The sequence below is a fragment of the Rhinopithecus roxellana genome, chromosome 9 (assembly GCF_007565055.1).
Source record: "Rhinopithecus roxellana isolate Shanxi Qingling chromosome 9, ASM756505v1, whole genome shotgun sequence".
Lineage (NCBI taxonomy): Eukaryota > Metazoa > Chordata > Mammalia > Primates > Cercopithecidae > Rhinopithecus > Rhinopithecus roxellana.
This window is the reverse complement of record NC_044557.1, coordinates 90,638,859-90,660,170: the sequence shown is the minus strand read 5'-3', so window position 1 is coordinate 90,660,170 and position 21,312 is coordinate 90,638,859. Positions and strand designations below refer to the sequence as shown.

The 21,312-nt window shown below is 41.4% G+C and overlaps 1 protein-coding gene and 1 pseudogene across 2 annotated transcripts in view; one reads left to right on the top strand and one right to left on the bottom strand.

Moving 5' to 3' along the window:
* Positions 1-21,312, top strand: part of KHDRBS3 (KH RNA binding domain containing, signal transduction associated 3) — a 201,304-nt gene that overhangs the window by 170,516 nt on the left and 9,476 nt on the right. For both annotated transcript variants that reach the window (XR_004059337.1, XM_010364506.2), the window contains exon 8: positions 19,590-19,648. Coding sequence is in view for 1 of the 2 variants with exons in the window: in XM_010364506.2 (XP_010362808.1) it covers positions 19,590-19,648 (59 nt within the window). In the remaining variant the exon portion in view is untranslated. The remainder of the gene's footprint in view (positions 1-19,589; positions 19,649-21,312) is intronic.
* On the bottom strand, positions 47-848 carry LOC104663365 (annotated as a pseudogene).

Sequence of the window (21,312 nt, the reverse complement as noted above, 5' to 3'; positions counted from 1 at the left end):
CAGTTAAGCACATGATTTGAAGTGAAGAATTCAGATGTTGCTCTGCTGGTCCAGGCTGTTAATACTCTTCTTGCTCCTCCTGTGGGCCTCCTTCATCAGATATCACAAAGCCTTCATCTGTGGCATACGGACTGTCTGCAGTCCTCTGCAATACAGGGTCGTTTTCCCCCTCGTTCTCCTGGCAAATCAATTCGATGTTCCATAGCTTTCCAAAGTGGAAATCCCTCCCTTTCTCCAAGTCTTCAGCAGTAATTTTCAATACGTTGACTGCTGCATCAACTCAGCTGCCTGTCGTCCCTGTTGCGCACACCGGGTTTCTTTCACACCACGCCAGGGCCAGCCTTAGGAGCTGCAGCAGTTCACTGTGTTGAGATGGGCCTCTGGGGAGCTGCACTGCTAGAACTGAGAGGTTTCTTGGGTTTATTCAGAGCTGGAGCAATGAGAGAGGGAGCCACTGCAATTTCTTGACCTTGTCTGGCAGCCACAGGGTCATAGTCTTTTTCCACCATAGTTTGCATCAAAAAACTTCTTGAACCGCTGAACAAATTCAAAATTTTCCTGAAACTTTCCTTTTACTAATTTGTCCGCAGGAATTATTTTGTCAACACCTATCCTCTTAAAACCTACTTGTAGTGTTTTGAAGTTCTGGATGCACCCATGTTCTAGCTTAGCTTAGAATTTCACTTTCTTCAAGGCAATGGAGCCAGGGAACAGCATGTCCATAAACTAACACTAGGCAGCCCCTGAGCACAACTCTTCAACTGCAGAGACGAATTGATCCAGACCAGCATGTCATGTCGCCTTAGGTTATCACTGGTCACTGACGTTGAGTACACGTTCACTGCCATCTTTGACTCTCGACAGAACCCTGTCCACTGCCCGCACCCAGCTCCGGTTCCAGGTCCTTACTTTTTAGGCAACAATGAATGTTTGCTGAATAGATTGTATGACCACAAAAGTAAGGATTCTGAGGAAAATTACTCATTTAAAAAGGACTTCTGCTTTCATATCATTAACAACAACTGTCCTTCATATGTGTGTATAACACATTATTTCATTTAAACTTTACAACAGTCTTATGAAAGATTTTTTTTAACTTTTACAGATGAGAAATTGAATGAATTTTAAGCTGACAGAGAGTAAATGCTGAAGCCTAATTTCTGATACATGTTCGTTTGGCTTCAAAGCCTGGTTAACTATTCTATGGCATCTTCTAAAATGATTACAGTAAGATGGAGAAACCTGCTTGAAAATGAAAACCTGAGCCTATAAAAGTAAATATGGCATTGCACAGACCTCGCACACGGACGTCAGCACATGCTCTGTGAGCTGCACGCCCGGGCATTGCTGAGGCTTCCCGGAACAGTGGACTTGGGTGTGTTGGAGGAGGAAAGAGGCACAGTGGGAACTGAGGCAGTTCTCATAAGGCAAACATTATTCTCCTTGTCTCCTTTTTCTTGGAATCTAATAAAAATTCATAATTTTTTTTCAATTCTGTAGAACCATCTGCAACCCTTTAAGCAACTTTGTCGTAGGAAGAGTAGCAGGACATTGCTGTTTCTGTTAAAATAAGAAAATAAGGTTAGCTATCTCTATATCAGAAAAATACAGGGATACTCACACACCTTATTTCCAAATGCATTGCTCTATCTTTTAGGGCTGGGTTAAACTATGAATTCATCATAAATTCAATCAAATTAGATGTTTTATTTTTCTCTGATGCAAGGATGTAATCAGCTCCAAGCTCATGTGACAGCTTTCTGTAGTTACTAAGAATCCAGTCTGCTTCTGCCCTTCTCTTCCACACTCCTTCACCCTGGCTTCTATCCCAAGGCTCTTCTCATTCACAGTGGCTATTATACTTCCAGCTGCCAAGCTGAGGTTCAGTCAGGAAGCAGGGGAAGAGTGGAAAGCCACGCCTCCTAGGTGAGTTGGTCTTCTGTTAGGACAGTTCCTAGAAGCTTCACTCCATACATTTTGCTTCTATCTCATTGACTACTTCATCTGCAAAAGGATTGATATGTTATCACTAGTGCCCAATCCCTAGCATTATAAGGGATCTGTTGGTAAGAAAGAAGGTGAAGATGCATGTTAAACAGGCAACAATAAATGCCTCTTGGTTCTTCTAACATATAAATTAGGGATTTTTCTTTTAGATTTTTTCCTTTTACTGAGATATAATGTACATACAGCAAAGAGCATAAATTTTTATTTATCTGAAAAAAAAAATAGTTCAGTGCAAGTTAACATATGTATACACCCACGTAACCATGAGGAGAACTTTTCCAGCACCCCAGAAGTTTCTCTGGCTTTTTCTCTTAGATGTTGATTATCAGTTACCTTACCTCTCATCATCTCCTTTTGATTCTGAATTACATGGCTTTTTTTTACCCAAACATATCTCATATTATTCTGAGAATGTACTGATTGACAGTTAAATTAGATGGTAGTGAAAAGCAGGTGGTGTTGAAAAAATCTACACTTGGCTTTCAGAGTAACTAGACTTCTATCCTGATTCCATGCATTTCTAGCCATGTGACTTAGACAGTGTCTAAACTTTATGGCTCTGATTAGCTGCTTTCTTATTACTAACCCAGAATGAATGCTGTTGTTCTGCTTAGAATGATTTTTTTCTTCATCTTTGTCTGGCTTTTCTCTTAGTTGTCAGTTGAGGCATTTCTTCTTTCAGGAATCTTCCCATGTCCCGCAAAACTGGTTCAGGTATCCCACCTCCGTGTTCCTGCAGAACTCTGGGTTTCTCGGTATCATCGTGTTCTATTTCCCTGTTGACACTTGTCGCACTTGTGCACTAGACTCAACATGGTTTATCACAAAGGCCGAATCTTGTTTGCTGCTGCATTCCAAGGCCCAGCACATAGTGGGTGCTCTGTAAATATCTGCTGAACAGATGTTGAATGAAAAAGATGGTCTCTGAACCTTCTAAATTCATACTAAGACTATTTCACAAAGCACAGTAGACATGGTGAGAGCTTGTTTTCTTAAATGGCAGAAAAGTGTTGTTTTTAAACCTAAATTTATGAAATAGACATAACAGCTTTATTGCAACTTTATTTTAAAGATGAAAGATAAATTTTGTTAAATACATGGCTTATAATAGGTATTTCGTAAGTGGTATCTATTGTTAGTGTGATGTTAAATTTTATTTGCATGTCTTTGTGTCTCGTGTGACTGTGAACTCATTGTCTCCACATGCCCATCACCTGGCATCAGATAGTAGTAGTTGCAATAGGTCCATCTCTAAATCAGTCTTGTCAGAAACTTCCAGGGCACACGCTTCCTTGTTGCTTGCTCTGAGTAATCTATCTTCCTGAGTCTTCTTTCACAGAAGGTGGTACTCAAGCTTTGTGGAGAATAAAATAAGAGAAAAAGGATTCTGAGTGTCTCATGAAAGATTAAGGTCAAACACAAAGCAAGAACTTTCTGGCAGACCTGTTTGAGGGTATTACTGTGACAGGTTATTCAGGTTTCATCCCTAGAAGTCTTTGAAAGTGGAGAGATAATCATTTCTCTCAGATGATTAAGACAGGTTAGCCTGAAGGCCGGTAGATGGGCCACGTGGCCTCTGAAGGTCGGTTTCTTCCCTTTGATTCAGCCAAGGACCAGTAAGTTCCTGCGCTTTGTAGTGGAGATAAAGTTTAGAAGGTATTTCACAGTAGAAAAGGGAAAGGACCAGCTGTAAAAGACAAAGTTCGTGTCTCCAATTCTCTGGCAAACCTGTGTTAGCATTTGAAATCCTTTTATTTGACAAAGTCATTGTTATATCTGAGTTTTTGCAAAGTTAATTACAATAGGGTTAAGGATAGTAGTCACCATTTATTTTGTACTGACTAAATGGCAGGCCAGTGACTAGTGTTTTGTGTGGGTGAACTCATTTAATTATTACTCATTCATTATCAGCCTGGCTGTAAGACAGCTACAGCAGACACTTGTTGAGCAGAAAGTATAAGCCAGATTCCTTCATTCATTCCTTCTATCAGTGTCTTTATTGAGCACCTTTTATGTCTGAAACACTTTAGAAGCTGGAACTCAAAAGATTTAGCTGCCTGCCCAATCTTACCCTGCTTCTAAGTGGAAGAAGAGGATTCAAAACTCGGAGAGCCTTTAATCCATTCTCTGGGCTCTTAATCATTACAGCATGCTAGGTCTCCCTAATAATAATGGACTTTGTTCATAAAATGCTTTCACATACAATCGTAGTTGATCCTATAGCAGCCAGTGAAATAGCTAGAATGTGAGATGGAGAGGCATTGGATTGAGGTGCAAAGAAATACTGAAGTTATCGATTGGGACATCTAGAATACTGTAGGACTGTTAGAACCCACGTTCTATGTCTGAGCTTGAATACTTCACCTGATAGGAAAGCAAATGCTCTAACCCCAGTGTACTCAGTAACTCCTGTCAGGCTTCTGACTATTTCATGGCAGCAGACTCCACCCAGGTAGTAACTTCTGGAAGATTACGGAAAAGGCCAAGACAATGGGCAGAAACACCTCCGGAGGGGAAATATTCTGCTGCTGGACCCTGTTAGGAGATGGTTTATGATGGGAGCGAAGAGATGAGAGACAAGCCACCAGCATTTACAGCGACATGCCTGGGGACGGGAAGGGAGTAAGGAATGTCTGGTAGGAAGGCTAGAAAACCTCCTGGAAGAGAACCTGGAGCAAGTAATTGCCTATGGAGTCCCACCTGAGCTTTATGGAGCATCAATGCCTGTGCTTTCCTGAGGAAGGAGCCCTTGGGTCTGGAATTCCTGTGGTGGTCTGGGTTTCAGCAGACTGACTCCCTGGGGATTATCTGGGTAGTGTAATATTGCTAATTTTGATAACATAAAACCTTGGTGTCAGAGAAATTAAGAAGAGCATTGTTGTATTTACACAGACCTTTGTTCTAATCCTGGCTTCACCACTTACCAGCTGTGTGATTTTAAGTAAGTTTCTTAATTTACCAAACCTGCTTTTTTTTTTTCTGTTTTGTGAAATGGGGTAATATCTACCCGCAATGAGTTATAAAGTTTAATATATGTATGTATGTATGTATGTATGTATGTATGTATGTATACAGATGTGTTGCTTAACAATAGGGATACATTCTGAGAAATGCATCCTTAGGTAATTTCATCATTGGGGAAACATCGTAGAGTGACTTACTACCCAGATGGGATAGCCTAATACACACCTAGGCTGAATGATACAGCCTCTTGCTTCTAGGCTACAGACCTGGACAGCAGGTCATTGCACTGAATACTGTGGGCAGTGGCAATGGTGCTCAGTATCTGTGTATCTAAACTATCTAAACGTAGAAAAGATACAGTAAAAATATGGTATACAAAAAGATGGTACACCCGTATAAGGCACTTACCATGAATGGAGCTTGAAGGACTGGAAGTTGCCGTGGGTGAGTCAGTGAGTGGGTGGTGAGTGACTGTGAAGGCCTGGGACATTGCTGTGCACTATTGTAGACTTCATAGACATTGTATGCATAGGCTACACTGCATGTATTAAAAAGCGTTTTTCGGCCAGGTGCAGTGGCTCACGCCTGTAATCCCAGCACTTTGGGAGGCCAAGGCGGGCGGATTGCCTGAGGTCAGGAGTTCAAGACCAGTCTGGCCAACATGGTGAAACCCCATCTCTACTAAAAATACAAAAAAATTAGCCAAGTGTGGTGGCGTGTACCTGTAATCTCAGCTATTCAGGAGGCTGAAGTAGGGGAATTGCTTGAACTGGGGAGGTGAAGGTTGCGGTGAGCCAAGATCGCGACACTGCACTCCAGCCTGGGCAACAGAGCGAGACTCCATCCCAAAAAAAAAAAAAAAAAAAAAAAAAAAAAAAAGATTTTTCTTCAATAATAAATTAACAGCTTACTATAACTTTTTTACTTTATAAACTTTAATTTTTTAACTTTTTAACTCTTTCGTAACACTTAGCTTAAAACACAAACATATTGTACAACTGTGCAAAAATGTATCCTTATTTCATAAACTTTTTCTGTTTTTAAACTAATTTTTTTTAACTTTTTAAACGTTTTTGTTAAAAACTAAGACAGACACACACTACACAGTGGCGGGATCATCTACATCCTTGTCTTCCACCTCCACATCTTGTGCCTCTGGAAGATCTTTAGGGACAGTAACATGCATGAAGCTGTCATCTCCTAGGAAAAGAGTACCTTCTTCTGGTTACCTCCTGAAGGACCTGCCCGAGGCTGTTTTACAGATCAAGTAGAGATAGCTTGGCTGTTTTACAGATCAAGTAGAACAGCCTCAGGCAGGTCCTTCAGGAGGTAACCAGGAGTTTTATTTTTTTCTTTTTAATAAGTAGAAGGAATATACTCTAAAGTAACGATAAAAAGTGTAATATGGTACATAGAAAACCACTGGCATAGTCCTTTAATTTTATTTTCAAGTATGATGCACTGTACATAATTGTTTGTGCTGGACTTTTATATGACTGGCAGCACAATAGATTTGTTTACACCACCGTCGCCAACACAAGTAATACATTGCATTATGATGCTACCACGGCTACAGCGATAGAAATATTTCAGCTCCATTATAATCTGAAGGGACTGCCCTGATATATATGGTCTGGCATTGACTGAAACATCATTATGCGGTGCTTGTTTGTTTATGGATACACATGCGCGCACACTTCTCTACAAAACCCAATGCCAAAGTGTGAAAGAGTTGTCTCAACCCGCTGTCTTCACTTGATCTTCTTTCACTTTCTCTGAACTTGATCTTTTGATCCCCACCCTGCTACTGAAACAACTCTGTTCAGATCCTCAGTGACCTCCTCTGAGCACCTTTGCCACACTTTATGAGGGATCCGTCCTTCCTTCTGAAGAGTCTTAGGCCCTCACCATCTCGGAGCCTCTGGGCTCCTCTCTCTCTGGCTGGGTGTTCTCCATCTCTTGCTAGACCCTCCTCTTCTTGCCCTCTGCATTCTGGAGTCAAGGGGACTCACTCCTTTGACCTCTTCTCCATTCGCTCTCTTCTCAGTGGTCTCACTGTCTCATGGTTTTAACAACCAAAAGCAATGACAATGACCCCCAGATTTATGTCTGCAGGTCAGACCTGTCTTCTGATCCCTGGATTCGCTTTCCAGCAGCCTCCTCTCCAGAGGGGGGTCTCTCAAACCTAATGTGTCCCAAATCGAATTCCTGATCTCTCCATGCCCTGAAAGCTGTTGCTGCCATCCTCTTCCCTTTCTCTGTAAATGACAATTCTGGTTTTTTCTTGGAACCAAGAAAAATTTCCCATTTCACTCAACCAGGATTTTAAAAACACACACATAAGAAATGAAAGCTTCTCAGTGCCCTGCATGACCCTACATGGTCCACCTGCCTTCTTACTGATTCTGTGGCCCTCTCCCTTGTCCTCTCCGCTCCATGTGCACTGCCTTCCTTTCTAGCCCTCAGCTGTACCAAGAATGTGTCCCCTGAAGGACTTTGACATTTGATAGTCCCTCTGCCCACAGTACTGTGCCCCCAGATAATATCTGCATATTTCCTCCAATTCCTTCAAATCTCAGATCAGGGGATACCTTATTAGAGAGAGTTCTCTGACTGCACCATAAAAAAGCAATCTTAGTTCAGTTCTTCCAATCTCTTAGCTGCTCTTCTTACTCTGAGTAGCACATCTGATCATGCGACATATTATTTATACATATATATAAATTGTTTGTTGTCTGTCTTTCCCACTAAAGACAGCTTCATGAAAGTAATGCATTTGTGTTGTTTCTTAAATGTTTTAAATAACTTGAATCCATGCATGAATGAATCAATGCATGCATGATATGATTGTCTCGTGTTATTTGATTTCGTGCATGGCTACTGCTGAAGTTGGTAAGTGGCAGAACCAGGACTCGGCCTGGTCTCACTAGAGCAGTTGCTGTCTCTCCTGCACAGTGAGGTGTTCATGCCCTCACCTCCCACTGGGTGGTATAGAGATACTTAACAACAAAGCTTTAGTGCACTGCACCCCAGTTTGCATACAAATACAAGGGTAAAATGGATAACTTTCTTTTAGAGCAATGGCAAGACTTAATAAGTCAGGTGAGTCTACTTTTCCTTGTAGAATGTATAGAAATATAAGCTCATTTTAATGCCACAATAAGGTTCAGATTTAAATAGTCTCTGTTTTACGAAATAGAGTCTCTGTTTTATGAAGTACTATTAAATATTTAAATAAAACCAGTTTCATTGTTTTTTAAATTGCTAATTTATAAGAGGAAAGGATCTGTTTTCTCAGCTATCATTTTAAAATTCTGTTTTGTCCTTGGGGGATAAATTTTCAGTTACGATTTTTTTAAAGATTTTATTTTTACCACAGTCCTAGATTCACAGCAAAATTGAGAGGAAGGCAAGATTTCCCATAGACACCCTGCCTCTACACTTGCACAACCTCCCCATTATCCACATCTGCCACCAAAGTGGTATGTTTGTTACAATCAGTGAACCTACACTGACACATGATCATCACCCAAAGTCCTTAGTTGACATTAGGGTTCACTGTTGGTGTTGTAGATTCTCTGGGTTAACACAAATGTATAATGTCATGTGTCCACCATTAGAGTATCACACAGAGTACTTTCACTGCCCTGGACATCCTCTGTGCTCTGCCCAGTCATTTCTCCCTCCCCTCAACCCCTGTCAGTTGCTGACTCAGTTACATGTGTGGTACACTTGATATCAACCCATTTCTTAAAATAGGACTCTATTGTAAACTGGGGTTTTTTGCTAACTCTTAATTAAATGAGGAGCAGGAATGATTCTTCAAATTATTTTAAGTCCTACTTCCCACTGTTTTTCCCAAATCACATTTTATAGCCTGAGAAACGTGGTGAAATTATTTTTTAAGTTTGCCCTTGTTTTCCCTCCCCTATCAGCACTGTGATGGATGTTCTCCTGAGCAGTGAAATGTCTAACAGTCGGGTTCACAATATCAACTCTGAAAGCTCTATAATTTAGAAAGCCAGACCTTCAATTTTTGTAAGCTGATAGGATTGCTGAGCCTTTCTCTTAGAGAGGGATTCTCTGATTAAACTATAAATTTGGTTTGGCATTTTCAATGGAAAATTATTTAAATATTCCAATTATTGGCAAGTGAATGTGATTTTTAATTCCTAAAGAAAATTATTTATTTGAAACTTAAGTTTTTTTCTCTTTTCTTACATGCTTGGCATTAGTAGATAAAACATGCTAGTTAGGAAACTGAAGCTATTCCCATGTTAAAACTGTTTGTAAGGATTTGAGGGTGATCTCTGTATTTGCATTGCTGATGTGACATCCTAGTTTCTCTGACTTTTTGCTGTCTGCCCCAGAAGATGGAGCTTTGTAGTCATGGTATTATGTGAGATGTGAGACTAAGCATTTGTGACATCGGGCTCTATCCTCTGACTAACTAGTTAGTGAATACTTCATCCCTCATTACTGCTGGACAAGGAGACAGTTTTCCAAATAAAAGAATCATTCTTCAGGCAAGCGTAATGCTCACTCTGCCGGCCTCCTAAAATTTACTGAAGCCATGTGTCTTAGACCAGTGGTTCTGAAAGTTTTTGATCTCACAATCCCTGTATACTTCATACTCTTAAAAACTAGTGAAGTACATTGGTGTGGTGTGGGGAAAAAAATTACTGAGAGCCGCAACATGCTTTAGTGTATGTGGTTTATATATATTAATATTTATTACATTAGAAATTAAAACAAACATTTAAAAATATTTATCAGTCATTAAATGTGACAACCCATTGCTTGTAAATATAATCTATTTTTATGAAAAATCTCTATTTCCTTAAAAAAATGGTACAAATTGTGGCTTCTCATTTATGCTTCTGCATTCCTTCTGATGTGATACGTTGTTGTGATTGAAGTAGTTGGAACAACAGATATGTAACTAGAAAGGGGAAAGTAGCCTTTTCAAATAATAGTCGATATTCTTCTTTGATAGTACATCAAAACTTGGCAGGTAGTAGTGTTTGTTTGTTTGTTTGTTTGCTTGTTTGTTTGTTTTTGAGACGGAGTCTCGCTCATTGCCCAGGCTGGAGTGCAATGGCGCCACCTCGGCTCACCACAACCTCTGCCTCCCGGGTTCAAGTGATTCCCTTGCCTCAGCCTCCTGAGTAGCTGGGATTACAGGCGTGCACCACCATGCCTGGCTAATTTTGTATTTTTAGTAGAGATGGGGCTTCACCACGTTAGCCACACTGGTCTCCAACTCCCAACCTCAGGTGATCCACCTGCCTCGGTCTCCCAAAGTGCTGGGATTACAGGCGTGAGCCACCGCGCCCAGCCCAGCAGGTAGTAGTTTCTTAAAGAATAGTTGTTATATAGACTTTAAAACCATACCAGTAATCTTGTCATACTCTGTTACATTAAAATATCTTGGTCTGCCATACACTTGATGGGTTTTTTGGCATCACGCATGGATCATTTGAAAAATGTCACTTTGCTAAGTTATGCGTATCTTCACAGTGCTGTGATACGTTTCATTAGGCGATATCAAAACAGTCATCACCACTGATCTCAACAGAGATAAGTATTGACTTTGCCATCAGTTTACAGTAGCAAATACTGGTTTTCCAAAATTGCAGTTTTTACTGGAAAGCTCAAATTCTGTCATTGGTAACCAATACTGTTGGTTGTTTACTTAAGGTGACAGTTGAAAATGTGAACCAGATACCCAAGTCTGAGTAAGCCTAGTTCATTGCTGTGAGTTACTTCAGGTACCGATGATGTTTATGGAAAAGCAGCTAGTTGACCTCACAATGTAAGGAATGGCCTCAGGTGCTTTTCCTTGAGATCACCCATGTACTTCAGTGTGCCCCAGAATTGCTTTCAAGAGCACTTTTCCCATCATCATACAGAAGTTAAGATGTGTCTTTAATAGTTGAGATTTAATAAAATTAGTCAACGTTTACTTCATCAAGGACATTCTTAAGTGAAAATGCCTTAAAGAAAAAGAATTCTCATGCAGCTTGGTGCCCCTGCCTTGACTTTTGGTCAACCAGCAACAATTTTACCCACCACATAAAAGTTCGGTACAGTGAAAAAGACAAGAACATCTTAGTGTTATTCTGAAAACATTTTGACTTGATGAAACCCTGAAAGAGTTCATGGGTCACACTTTAGAAACCACTACCCTAGGCTGTTTTGAAAAGTAAGATGCAGTAATGCTGTGGGAGAGGTGGACTCATGATGGATCCAGCAGCAAGAGAAGAATAAAGCAAACTGTCTGAAACATTTGGCACCTCATGCAGCCTTCCCATCAAGGGAATCGTCCTCACATTGTAAGCCCCTTGAGGGCAGAAATAGCATCATTGCCTCTGGTCCCATGGACAGCGTCTGTGCATGCCAGGGACGCCCACACAGACAGGCTGAGCTTCCACCTCACTCGTCAGAACTGGCCCCGTCTGGCCTCGGAATTCTCGGGGTAAGAGGAACAGGCTAACAGTAATGTATTTACTCTGAACACATTTAACAAAACAAGACGAGAATGAAGTTACTGCCGTCTCTTTTCCCAGATGAAATGACAGTAGCCATAGCAGTGGCACTGCCCCAGTGGGAGCACTAGTGAACAAAGACCAAGGAAAAGCCAAAATTCAGCAAAGTTGTGGTCAGGTGACTGGACTTTGGCTGTAACTCCTTTTTCCACCCAACTTATACAGCCTAGTTCTGGAGCATATTATTCAATACCTTCCTGGGGAAATACTGTTAAATGTTATAAAAGAACTATTGGATAAGTAAGGCTCTTATTGAAAGCAGACTGGAAATTTTTTAGTCATTTATCTTAAAGGAATTTCAAATCTTCAGTTATGTATGATAATGTGAAAACAAGAGTAGTCCCAAATTTTATTTTAAATATTACTTTTCTTTTATTTTGCTTTACTTATAAAAATTCCTAATGGTTAGTAGAAGAATTAAAGTCTCCTAAATAGAAAGGAAATACTAAACTAGGTCAGTCTAGAGCAATTACCTGGATTATGCATGAGTCTTTCCATTTTTCCTATCTCATAGTAAGCATTTAGTAGGTGTTAGCTAAAGTCTTAAATTTTATCATAACAATTACAGATAAGATTTTCCTTAAAGGAATGGGGCAAAATAATCAAGAAAAATTTTTGCATTAAATTTAAATAGTGCAGAACTTAGTGATGTGACTTCCGAAGGAATTTACTACACCTTCGCCCACCCCCCCAGATTGTCACAGACATGACAACAAAACATTATTATTACAGATGAGTCATTGAGACATGGACAAAGTTTGCAGTCCCAGTGTTTGTATGAGTCATTCATGGATCTCTTCTGGAATGGTGCTACGTGCTAGGTGTCAGCACTGTCCAGAACAAATATGAATGAGGTGTCATTCCTGTCTTCTGTCTCAGTTTTCTTACCTGTAAAATTAAATAATATGTCTACCTCAAATCATATGTTTTGAGAATTAAAAGATTATCTAAGTGCATTGTAAACTAAAAAGGACTTTTAAAAAACAGTTGAATCAAGAAGATGGACTAAGTGCCTATACCTGGTCCACCCACCCCTCCTTTTTAAAATCCCATGAAGTGACAGAAACAAGTTTTGAAAGATTCCTGAGAAAGAGGAAGTAGATGAAACCAAACCTCTGAAAAAACACAATCGGACAAAACCCCATTCGAGAGAAGGCTGCTGGAATGGTAGAGTGGCTTAGGGAAGATTTAACCAAATTACACCAGTGGCTATAAAGGATAGAAAGAGGCTCAGGGTTTTCTCATAACTGATTGAAGAGCTGCCTCTGAAACAGCAAGGCTGGTCTGCTCTGCCTCCAACTCCGTGGTTCTGAGTGCAGGGTAATGGTCTTGGATCCCCGAGTAAAGCTGTGACAATGTGAGCCCAAACCTCGGGTAGTCCCACCCTCTGGAGGACCCAGGAGCCCCCAGAGACAAAGCATACCTTACTGGCACATCCCACCCAATGGTGTATTGTGTCCTTCTCCATAGCCACCAGAAGAAGCCTATTTTAAATAAGGGGGAGCTTTTACAGACAAGCAAACTGAGAACCTCAAAAGCAAAAACTAACACATATCTAAAATTTACAAAGCATTTAAGAAACGTCATACTCAACAAACTGGAAAACTAACACCTTGAGTAAACAGCTCACAGAATAGAAGATGATTATAAAATAAGTGACAAAATCTGAGATGGATAGGAAGACATAGCGTTCAGTTATAGAGTTGGGAATTTAGAAGTTAGTAGATGGCTAGCCAGGTGCCGTGGCTCACGCCTGTAATCCCAGCACTTTGGGATTTGGGCCCAGACAGGCACATCACGAGGTCAGGAGATCAAGATCATCCTGGCCAACATGGTGAAACCCCTGTCTCTACTAAAAATACAAAAATTAGCTGGGCGTGGTGGCACGCGCCTGTAGTCCCAGCTACTCGGACGGCTGAGGCAGGAGAATCACTTGCACCCAGGAGGCGGAGGTTGCAGTGAGCCAAGAGCACGCCACTGCACTCTAGCCTGGAACAGAGTAAGAGAGCGAGACTCCGTCTCAAAAAAAAAAAAAAAAGAAGTAGCTAGTGAGGTAGGAAGCAAACCAGGAAGTATAACATCCTGGGAGCAAACTGAAGAAAGTTTATCAAGGAAGAGGTGCAGTGATCAGCTATATCAGATAGTTACCGATCGGTCACATAACATGTGGATAAGCACTGATCATTCAATTTAGCAACTTGAAGTTCAATGGTTAACTTGATAAGGGATAAAAAGTTTAAGAGGAATAATGGTGATGATTGCAATGAAGTTGAAAGGCTAACTGGTATAATCCTAGAAACTAAAAGAGAGGAAATCATAGAGAGTGGGATATATGAAGTTGAAGACGGAAGTGATTGCTAATGGCAAGATCCTAGAGCGCGACGCGGAGGGGATGGCTAAAGGAGGCTGGGTCAGTGGACAAGAGGAGCCAGAAAGTTGAGAGGCCTTCGTGTTTGAAGGATCATCTTCCCATATGCTGACATCACCAGGACTCAGGACAGTGATGCTGTTTAGAGATTGAAAGCTGGGTGTTTGTTCAGAAGAGTGAAGCATGATAGTCTGGAAATGGCGGAGTTGTCTGTACCTTAGGGGAGGGAGGGGTTAGCCAAAAAAAGAAACATACTCTCCTTTCCTCTAGGCCCATTGTATTCAGCCATTTTTGCAGTTGCTGTGAAGAAGTACCTGAGGCTGGGTAATTTGTAATGAAAAGAGGTTTAATTGGCTTACAAGTTCTGCAGGCTGTACAGGGCCTCAGGGAGCTGTTACTCATGGCAGAAGGCCAAGTGAGAGTGGGAGCAGAGAAAGAACGGGTGGCGCCACAGGCTTTTCAACAACCACATCTTGTGAACTGCGCAAGAACTCACTTATCACCAAGGGGATGGTGCTAAACCATTCTTGAGGGGTCTGCCCCCATGATCCAGTCACCTCCCACCAAGCCCCACCTCCAACACCCTCCAACGCGGGGGATTCCATTTCTGCATGAGATCTGCAGGGGACAAACACCAAACCACATCACCCAGTGACATCTCCGCTGTGGGAGTTAAAGAAAACAGTGGAGAGGGTTGCTGGGGAAGAATTGTCATTAGAGATAAATCAAGTTTTCATTGAGCAAGACACTTTCAAAGAAGAGATCGAGACTATATAAGGGATTTTTGCTAGTGATGGCTTAATGTGTTTCTTGCCCATTCTCATGTTTGGCCTAATGTGTTTTCTTGCCTGTTATCAATATTAAAAGTTGTATCCATAAATGAAGAAATTTTTAGTGTTTTTCTCCTTTGCCATATGTTGGGTTTTTAGTTTATCCTTGGGAAATAGGACACATCTTTGGTTAATAGACATCTGAGGTAGACGAAATGAAATGCTGCGAAAGCAATTCAGACGGAACTGACAGGTGTGAGAATGGGACCCAGCTGCTCCCAGCTCCTTGGCTTGATGACAGTCTTGCAATAAATAATCAGAAACTGGGTGAAATGATAGCAAATGTCAGTTTTAAAGTTTTCGCTTGTCAAAACTAAGATTGTCTTATCACCAAACCATTGCTGGACCTAATCATGCTACCTTTTACCTTCCGTGCACTGAAAAACATTCTCTACCTTCATTTTTATTATGCTGAACTATGTTATAGCACCTCCCAGTAAATTTCCAGTCTATGCTTATGTTCATTACTGCTCACTTCATTTAATAAAGGAGGTTTAGTTTGGTCAGAAAGGAGTTGTTAACCCTTCTCTTTATTAGTCGCAGGACCTGTCATTTACAGTTCCAAGTTAAACAATCGGGAACTGTCTCAGTCAAGGAAATCCCTTTCCGTGTTATGGTGAGGTTACTCATTTATCTGTGCAACAGAGAGAAAATTCTCAAAAACATCAAGGTTGTATTTGTCTAAGGAGCCATTATGATCTAACTTCTGACCCTTCATTTAATTTAGTGCTGAGTTTCCAAGAAGCATTTGCCAATTTATTTTCAACAAAATGAGAAATTATGTTGACTACGGTGGGGCGAGATGCTGTGAAAGAGCCATGGAGGATGTCAGAGCTAGCTGCCAGGAGACCTAAGCAGTGTCTAGACCAGCCCCTGACTTGGCAGATGCACAGGAAGACCCCCACATGGAAGCCGTCCTCCCAGGGTGGCACCGCAGGTGGAGGCCCAGGCCTGGACTGACAGCTGACAGACATTTTTGTCAACAGCTTTAATTGAGTCTCAATTTCAGTTCTCAAGACAAGAGAAATATTCTGTTAATACTTTAATATCATTCTCATATTTAAAGCTATCATAAGCAGGAAAGCAGTGTTTTTTTCTTTTGTTGTTAGTTTCTGTTGGTTTATTATCTTTTGAATATAAAAATTGATCTGTTCTCTTTTCAGTTAGTCCTCCTCTTCTCACCATAACTGTATATTATTCTGTGAGGGAAAATTAGGACTACAGAAAGGAAACCAGCGAGAGACTAAGGCAGCCCCAGATCACTATGATCCTGTGGCAGCACGTTTCATGTGGGCCCGGCTTCTGTTTCTGAGCACGAGGAAGGATCATTAAAGCCGGAGGGAGGGCAAACGAGAAGTTCTGGAAGAGCAAAGGCCAAGTCAGAGTGAGAAGCAGTCCGATAAGGTGGCCGCCCGCGGTGAGCAGAAGCCGCCTGTAGCATTTGTGTTCAGCACACGGCAGTGGTAGTGTTCGGAGCTTTGAGTGTAGGTGCTGCCACTTACAAGTTATGTGACCCTGGGCAGATGGCTCCGCTTGGGCCTCAGCTGCCTCGTCTAGAAAAGCATAGAGTTTTTTAGATTAGGTGAGCTCGTGTGCGTGAGAAGTTGTCAGTAGGGCAGTGGTGTGGCTCACAATAGCTGCATTCCTCTCACACTCCTTTTCCTTCTAAATTGTTTTAGGAATGCCAGCCCTCAATGTGAAGACCACTTTTTGGAACTCTATAGCTACATGTACCTCTGTGGAAAAATTGCACATTGCTGGTTGGTATATTAGGTCAGCTGTAGTAGGGACTATTCTGTAATGTGTTAAGCCAGCGGAGCTTAACACAGCACATTTCAGAGAGCTGATTTTATACAGAGAGCGCAAATCAACCACCATGTTACACTGCATTTAATTAACTTGTAAGAGTATGATTAAGCCAGGATAACAAGGTGGGGCCTATGTTCTATGTGTAGAACAAGTATTTTATCCTAAGGAATATTCCGGTCCAGGCATTTATCTTTTATTTACTTTTTTTTTTTTTCTGTGATGCAGTTTCGTTCTGTCGCCAGGCTGGAGTGCAGTGGCATGATCTCAGCTCACTGCAACCTCCGCCTCCTCCTGGGTTCAAGCAATTCCCCTGCCTCAGCATCCTGAGTAGCTGGGACTACAGGCGCCACCACGCCCAGCTAATTTATATATATATAAAATTAGTAGAGATGGGGTTTCACCATGTTGGCCAGGATGGTCTCGATCTTCTGACTTCAGCCTGCCAAAGTGCTGGGATTACAGGCATGAGCCACTGCGCCTGGCCCGGTGCAGGCATTTTTCATCAATACTTACTATATTTGTTTTTTTGTTTTTTTAATTATACTTTAAGTTCTAGGGTACATGTGCATAACGTGCAGGTTTGTTACATATGTATACTTGTGCCATGTGGGTGTGCTGCACCCGTCAACTCGTCAGCACCCATCAACTCGTCATTTACATCAGGTATAACTCCCAATGCAATCCCTACCCCCTCCCCCTCCCCGTGATAGGCCCCAGTGTGTGACGTTCCCCTTCCCGAGTCCAAGTGATCTCATTGTTCAGTTCCCACCTATGAGTGAGAACATGCGGTGTTTGGTTTTCTGTTCTTGCGATAGTTTGCTGAGAATGATGGTTTCCAGGTGCATCCATGTCCCTACAAAGGACTCAAACTCATCCTTTTTTATGGCTGCATAGTATTCCATGGTGTATATGTGCCACATTTTCTTAATCCAGTCTGTCACAGATGGACATTTGGGTTGATTCCAAGTCTTTGCTATTGTGAATAGTGCTGCAATAAACATACGTGTGCATGTGTCTTTATAGCAGCATGATTTGTAATCCTTTGGGTATATACCCAGTAATGGGATGGCTGGGTCATATGGTACTTCTAGTTCTAGATCCTTGAGGAATCGCCCTATTTGTTTGAACTGCTTGTAGACACCTACATTTTTCAACCTGTTTCCTGCCTCTGCTTTGCATATACTGTTTCTTCTGCCTGGAAGACCTTTGCTGCCATTGCTTCTGTCCATTCCTTCTCCACCTGTCTTCACTTTCACCCTCCTGTTCCTTCAGAACACTGTGCAAGCACTGCATGCTCCAAGAAGCCATTCATGACACACTGGAGTGATGGAGGTGCCCCTTCTCCGTATACCCACTTAACATATGTAATGTGAGGGTCTCCTCCAGGCCAGAAGGATGAGAACCAGGACATGCTGTCATGGGAAACCAACCTCACTCAGGGAGACTAGCAGGGTTCTCTTTGGAAGTGGCATTTAGGTTAAGGACTTGAGTTGAAAGTAGCCTGGAGGAGAGGAGAGAAGGGCCTTCTAAGGGCAGAAGGAGTAGCAAATGTAAAAACTCATGCCCACATTTTGAGATAAAAAGGAACATAGCTCCATTGCTTACACTTTTCTCATAGGAATGGCCATGCTGTGCTGTAGTAATTGAATGTGATGATTAGTCTCTGGTGTCACTTTCCTAAGACGACGTTGGGAAAAACTCTGTGTGGGTGTGACCACAAGTCTGGCCTGTGTAGTCAAAGAGATTCAGCTATACCATTCTCCAGGCAATTTAGGCTGACTTCTTAGCTCTTCCGGTCTGCGGTGTCCTTATCTGTCAAATGGGTATGGCAGTTGTACTCTCTGAGGCTGGGGGTGATGTGGGATCTCAGCGACTGGTGTTCAGTCGGCATTCGCAGCATGCATCTGTGCTTCTCAGACTGTGACTTCCTGAGCCGTTAAACATCTGAGCTGGAGCCTTTTCCATTTTGATTAGAAACCTCCTTATTGTATGAAATGGGGAGAATGGGGATGTTTCTTTCCATGACAGTCTAAGATAACAAATTTAGGATGGTTGTTTCCCTACAAAATGAAGTCAAGTGGGAAAGAGGAAAGCCTGAGAGGGTCCGTGGAAACCTTTCTCAGATACACAGAATGGTTATGGCTTAGTAATCTAGACTTTTCACAAGTCTGTTCCTGTAAAAAGTTATTCCTAGTTCAAATATATTGTATATCTGTAGGCTGTTTTGCATCATCTGCAAAATGGCAGTGATAACTCTTCCCTCTTGCTGTCAGTGATGGCCCTTTCCTCGTGCTCTCTCAAGGATGTTGTACATTGGAACATGGATTTGCCTGTACTTTGGAAAGATCCTTGGCCTCGTGTAACCAGACTTGTGACAAGATTGCAGAGATCCATTTCTCTGCTCTCCTGTCCCGTGTGGCCATGGCTACTGAGTCACCTTTCCTTTTCCTGCCAGTTTCTGGATGGTGATGCAGCAGTGCCGATGAAAGAAAACATTTCATCTGGGCATTTGTTTTTAATGTATTATAAGGTGTAGCACCCACAATTCATGCAGCACCAACTTCTCTGGTAGACGAGGGTGTAAGAATAAATAAAGTCTTTGCCTTCTGTAAACATCCCATCTATTGGAAAGGAAGTGTTTACCTCCTCCCCCACTCCCACAGTGCCTTGCACAGGCCCAGCCCTAGCTCTTGGCATACTGGGCTAGAATTGTCCAAACACATCTTCCCTCTCTGCAGACTCCCAGTCTTCCCAGGTCAGGTCCTGTCTTTGTATTCCCTCGTGCACTTTTAGGTACTTACCGTGTGTTGGGTGGCCAATTGTTGTGGTTAAAATGTCAAAACATATTTATTATGTATTAAAATTAGGGAACTAGACAAGGGGCCTTTGATAATCCTAAAGTTAACACTTCCGCTTTGGAACTCTGTGATCTCGGTGGGACTTTCTTTGAATTTTCAGTCCTGCCCTTCATTAGTTGTCTTTAAGTTTTACAGAACTTTATTGAATACTGTTGAAACTCGCAGCCAGATGATTTTGTCCTTTGTTTTGTTTTGTTCACTGCAGTGGTGCTGATTACTATGATTATGGACATGGACTCAGCGAGGAGACTTACGATTCCTACGGTGAGTGACTGGCCAGAGCATGTGAAGAGAGGGAGGAGAGATGGCCATAGAAAGACCTTAAAGATCTTAATGGGAAGAGAAATTTATAAGGACATTTGGACTCAAACAGCAGCTTCCTTTCAATTCGTTTGTACATATCTAGCTATTTTTAGAGGCTCCTTTATTATTTAAATATTTAAAGAGCACTAAAGACTTGCCGAAGACTGCATGAATCCAGATTCTGAACTTCAATTTTATGGTTTGGGTTGATTGTCGTGTGCTGATTTTCTCACAGAGTAGTTTTTCAAACTGCAGACACTTGATAGCTGGGTCTTTTTGAAGTGTCTTTGTTTCTTGACAGTGAAGGGAAATGAAGCAATTGAGACTACAGCTCTAAAGTGATTCCCCCACCTTCATCTTCATATTTTAATTCATTTCCAATCTCAAACCCTCTGAAAAAAATTACACTGGGAGTCATTTCATAAAGGTTACAAAAGCACTGAACCAAGGAGGAGATACAGGGTCTGTAAGCTTTACAGGACGGCAGCTAAACCCTCTCAATTCAGTGGAGCTGGTAGAGATGCTGGAGACTTTGTGTCCAAAGTCTCACTATGCAGAAGGATGACAGGTTTAATTAAAAGAATTGGCGGCAGCAACATAACAGGAGTAATAAGAGCCTTTGCCTCAGGGCAAGGAGATCAGAGAACGTGAAGCTTCAATCAGTTGCAAAGCTCTGATGAATCCCTGGTACCTGGTGCAAGTGTATCAGGATTGTGGTTAAGGGATGTTAGGACATTTCTCTTAACAGAACGGAAAAACTATTTTCCGGTGTTAAACCTTTTGAAGTGCATTTTGTTGTATCACCTGCCCGAAGCTGTGATGATTGCACCTTGGATTTTTTTTTTTTTTTTTTTTTTTTTTTTTTTTGATTATCCGTAACAAACACTGAAGAGAAATATGTTGGTTTGCTGAATGCAGGCTACTTAAATTGATGCAAGTTAGCTTGAGGGAATGACGTTGATTGCATGTTTTGTATCAAAAGAAGAGGTCATTTTAAGCATTTTTCCTTCACAGCTTTTTAAATTGGTCTCTGTGGACACATGGCTTTTAAATTGCTGTATGTTGCAGCAGGGATGTTAACTGTTTGATGTCAAAGACTTATAGATAACTCATTAAAAGTTATCTTCAGGCTGAACAGGTGTTTAATTTCAGGAGATAAAGGTGATAGAATACCCTTGGTTATTAATACCATTGTCCAGTATGGATTTAGCATTATGATGAATGAAATCTGACATTATGTCGTTAAATTTATTTCATATTCGTGAAGTGTTATTGAGAAGTGAAGTTCAACCCAGTGCAACTTTCCTTCAGTCTTTCCGTGAAAGCGCCTGTGAAAAGTGAGATCGTGTTTCCCTTTCTCAGTCTGCCCCTTCCCATTTTGCTCTCCAGTTTTCTTCTCCTTTGTCTTCACAGATGTCCATCTATGTTTTTTGTTTTTACTGTTGGAAGACATCTTAGTGATCCTTTTCCCTGTTCTCTTTTTCACTCATAAATGTCCTGATGTTTAGCAAAAGGCAATTCTCTTTGCTACTTGAACTTGTAAACTGCTGTTACATGAGAAACCAAAAGGAAAGTCCTTGCAAAGTTGGTTGCCATTTCAGATACAAGAACCGGTTTTCTTCTCA